We start from the raw sequence: 4,767 nt of genomic DNA on the forward strand, positions 1-4,767 counted from the left end.
CAGCTGAGCAGTAGTCCAGGTACGACTGAGATATCAAGAAGGCAGAGCAAAGCCCTATGATGGACAGACTTCTTCCGATTTAAGCAACCATTGAGTCTATATGTTTTGACCATGACAGCTTGTTATCTAGGGTGACACCCAGCAGCAATTTGGCAAAAGGTCGCAAAGTTCAAGGGGGCCGAATACTTTCGCAAGGCACTGTATTTGGGGCTAATTCACCACCTGAGTAAGTGGAAACTCAAAACACACTCGCTAGATTGCTGACTCTAAATAGAATACCCACTGCTAGTAGCCATGTAAATATAACAGTCAATGTTGAATATCCCCAAAAACGCTGCAGTTGTAGTTTAGCGCCCAATAAGGCCTTTGCAATCCCAATGGCCAATGCATATTTTCGCGCTCCATAGGCCTATCGCAAACCATATCACATATCTTGTTATAAATAGTTGCCATTGAGCTCAAAATTGAGAGCTGACACCGTTGAATAGTTGTGTTTTCCGCAGCAGGCCCCAGCGAAAGAGGTAGAGGGGCAGGTTGACACTGTCATTACGGGAATCATGAGGATAATGAACTTTACTGTTTGACCAAATCATGGTTTTAGCCTTTTAAGAGAGGTGACCATGTAGAATGTGGAGTTCGCACTGATGCGAATGGTCCCAGTCTGGAGCCCTGCACACAAACACGCACGCACACACACACGCACGCACACACACACACACACACACACACACAGTGGGCTCATATATACAGTGCCTTGCGAAAGTATTTGGCCCCCTTGAACTTTGCGACCTTTTGCCACATTTCAGGCTTCAAACATAAAGATATAAAACTGTATTTTTTTGTGAAGAATCAACAACAAGTGGGACACAATCATGAAGTGGAACGACATTTATTGGATATTTCAAACTTTTTTAACAAATCAAAAACTGAGAAATTGGGCGTGCAAAATTATTCAGCCCCTTTACTTTCAGTGCAGCAAACTCTCTCCAGAAGTTCAGTGAGGATCTCTGAATGATCCAATGTTGACCTAAATGACTAATGATGATAAATACAATCCACCTGTGTGTAATCAAGTCTCCGTATAAATGCACCTGCACTGTGATAGTCTCAGAGGTCCGTTAAAAGCGCAGAGAGCATCATGAAGAACAAGGAACACACCAGGCAGGTCCGAGATACTGTTGTGAAGAAGTTTAAAGCCGGATTTGGATACAAAAAGATTTCCCAAGCTTTAAACATCCCAAGGAGCACTGTGCAAGCGATAATGTTGAAATGGAAGGAGTATCAGACCACTGCAAATCTACCAAGACCTGGCCGTCCCTCTAAACTTTCAGCTCATACAAGGAGAAGACTGATCAGAGATTCAGCCAAGAGGCCCATGATCACTCTGGATGAACTGCAGAGATCTACAGCTGAGGTGGGAGACCCTGTCCATAGGACAACAATCAGTCGTATATTGCACAAATCTGGCCTTTATGGAAGAGTGGCAAGAAGAAAGCCATTTCTTAAAGATATCCATAAAAAGTGTTGTTTAAAGTTTGCCACAAGCCACCTGGGAGACACACCAAACATGTGGAATAAGGTGCTCTGGTCAGATGAAACCAAAATTGAACTTTTTGGCAACAATGCAAAACGTTATGTTTGGCGTAAAAGCAATACAGCTGAACACACCATCCCCACTGTCAAACATGGTGGTGGCAGCATCATGGTTTGGGCCTGCTTTTCTTCAGCGGGGACAGGGAAGATGGTTAAAATTGATGGGAAGATGGTTGGAGCCAAATACAGGACCATTCTGGAAGAAAACCTGATGGAGTCTGCAAAAGACCTGAGACTGGGACGGAGATTTGTCTTCCAACAAGACAATGATCCAAAACATAAAGCAAAATCTACAATGGAATGGTTCAAAAATAAACATATCCAGGTGTTAGAATGGCCAAGTCAAAGTCCAGACCTGAATCCAATTGAGAATCTGTGGAAAGAACTGAAAACTACTGTTCACAAATGCTCTCCATCCAACCTCACTGAGCTCGAGCTGTTTTGCAAGGAGGAATGGGAAAAAATGTCAGTCTCTCGATGTGCAAAACTGATAGAGACATACCCCAAGCGATTTACAGCTGTAATCGCAGCAAAAGGTGGCGCTACAAAGTATTAACTTAAGGGGGCTGAATAATTTTGCACGCCCAATTTTTCAGTTTTTGATTTGTTAAAAAAGTTTGAAATATCCAATAAATGTCGTTCCACTTCATGATTGTGTCCCACTTGTTGTTGATTCTTCACAAAAAAATACAGTTTTATATCTTTATGTTTGAAGCCTGAAATGTGGCAAAAGGTCGCAAAGTTCAAGGGGGCCAAATACTTTCGCAAGGCACTGTAGATGGCTTGTTTTAGAATCCTGGACAAAGATGCCGAAAGGCGTCCAAGAGTCAGTGCTCACGGCTTCCCTCTTATTAACTTTCAATAGGTATTTTCCCTTGCTCAACGGGATATTTGTCTAACCCTGTAAGGACAGTCCTTGCTCATTTGTGACGAGGACATGGCCTATAATAGCCTACATGTTCAAATCAAGGATAGCAATTTCAAGTTAAGGTTTGTTTTGTCTGAGGAAGAACATGAAGGACTACGTGTACAGATAACAAAACACTGGAAGACATATTTATATACGTGTTAATTAATGTAGCCTTCTTTTTTTGAGCGTAACATAAAGCTAATTAACTGTAGCCTAGAGTAACTTTTGCAGCATGGGTTGTTGTTGAGGAAAAAAACAATAACTTTTCCAACAAAATATTCTTAAAAATTACGCATCTCTCTCTACGCGTAATAAGCATGTAGCCTACCACACACACATGCACAGATGATAGGTGCGAAGACTACAAACCTGTCCGCCACCATTGCAGGTATGGATAGTTGTCAGACACAGAAAAAGCAAACCGCTGCGCAGCATGGATAGTGCCATAACTTTAATTCCTACTGGATTGGTGTTGGTATGATATCCGATTTTTTCTCCAAATGGTCAAACTTAGTCAGGTGTTTAAAGAATAGAAAACCAACGAACTCAACTTCGATTTCCGAAGCTCCTCCGCAGCGTTTGCGCAACTGAACTGGCAGTGTGTGGATTCAGGATGGGAACTAAGATACTTCTCATCAGGTGGTACGAGCGACGGTTGGGATGCTGTGCGCTCCCGTTCCCGTCCGTGCGCTCTTGGATAGACTATGATGAGAGTGAGCCTGAATCTACTGCTTAACCTAACTGAAAATGTAGACTTTGAAAAGCGATGGATGTACTAGGAATAATCCCTCCCACCAACACCCCAGTCGGGTTTCTCTCTCTCCCCAATGTTCTGTTCTTCTTCTCATTGGCTGTGTCGCCATTCCCAGACTCAGACCGAATAGAGCAAGCAACCATCTGTGAGTTCATGGGGTGGAACAAAACTATTGCCATGTGGGTTCTTATAACTGGGGATGTATTTATAGGCTATTTTTACAGTGATCAATTTACAGAAAGTCATTGCAGAAGTTGACTGGAGAGTTTGTAAACTTAACATGCACGTAAATAGGATAATTTACCATTAGGCTTTGGGTTGGAATTATTTTTGATGAGGCCAAAGCTGCCCCCCTGTGCGCCGGTTACATGAATTCCTGGGAAAACATCAATGGGATGGAGCAGGTAGACTCGCATCATAGCAGACATATTAGCATTCATCGCATTAACGGATAGGCTATCCATTCAGATAAATTATTGTTTTTGTTATACCACAGAAACATGGCAAACGGTTTTGATCGAACAACATAATATTGATTATAGAAGCTGCGTGAAACAGGGCTTAAGTCTGTTTGTGATCACTTTGATTCATTATTTGGGTTGAAGCGACACACGCTGGCGGTACTTGGAACAATCTTTCTTGTGCGCGAATTTAACCTGGAATTGACACACGGCCTAAATACGAGTTGTATTTACAATGGTGTTTGTCCTTCACTGGTTTCCTTTTCTTGTGGCATCAGGTCACGAATCTTTCTGCTGTGATGGCACACTGTGGTATTTCACCCAATAGATATGGGATTTAAGGAAAATTTGATTTGTTTTCGAATTATTTGTGGGTCTGTGTAATCTGAGGGCAATATGGGTATATGGTCATACACTTGGCAGGTTAGGAAGTGCAGCGCTGTTTCCATCTCATTTTGTGGGAAGTGTACACATAGCCTACCTTCTCTTGAGAGCCAGGTCTGCCTATGGCGGCCTCTCTCAATAGCAAGGCTAAGCTCACTGTCTCTCTCTCTCTCTCTCTGACACACACACACACACACACATACACACACACACACACACACTATATATATATATATATATAGTGTGTGTGTGTGTGTGTGTATGTGTGTGTGTGTGTGTATATATATATATATATATATATATATATATATATATATATATATATATATATATATATATATATATATATATATATATATATATATAAACAGCATAAAGGTCATTATTGATTTTATTCCATACAATTTATAAGGCGAAAGATTATGATCTGTGAGAAATACAGAAAACAAGAATGTCAATTTTACAAATCAGTCCGCTGACAACGATATTGTTAACTTCTCTAGTGAGCCTTATACCCTTTATTCTTGCACCAGGTGCAAAAAAAAATTGACACATTTTTAGGCCAATGGGTATAGCAAAAGATCCCGCAACAATATTTGGACCAATTACTTTGTAGTGTTTTGTTGTACCTTGTCTCTGATAGGACATAATACGTGGAAGAATAC

The 4,767-nt window shown here is 41.2% G+C and overlaps 1 protein-coding gene across 2 annotated transcripts in view; it reads right to left on the reverse strand.

Annotated features, from left to right (window-relative positions):
• The window catches only part of LOC110499315 (fibulin-7), a 31,068-nt gene extending 27,632 nt beyond the window's left edge, over positions 1-3,436 (reverse strand). Inside the window, exon 1 of one of the 2 annotated variants that reach the window (XM_036956143.2) lies at positions 2,873-3,436. In XM_036956143.2, the coding sequence (XP_036812038.1) occupies positions 2,873-2,950 (78 nt within the window). In that variant the 5' untranslated portion in view covers positions 2,951-3,436. The remainder of the gene's footprint in view (positions 1-2,872) is intronic. The other variant, XM_036956141.2, reaches the window with a different exon arrangement.
• Positions 3,437-4,767: the final 1,331 nt, after the last annotated feature.

Source organism: Oncorhynchus mykiss, chromosome 20 (assembly GCF_057628025.1).
Source record: "Oncorhynchus mykiss isolate SJ-2025 chromosome 20, ASM5762802v1, whole genome shotgun sequence".
NCBI classification, from domain to species: domain Eukaryota; kingdom Metazoa; phylum Chordata; class Actinopteri; order Salmoniformes; family Salmonidae; genus Oncorhynchus; species Oncorhynchus mykiss.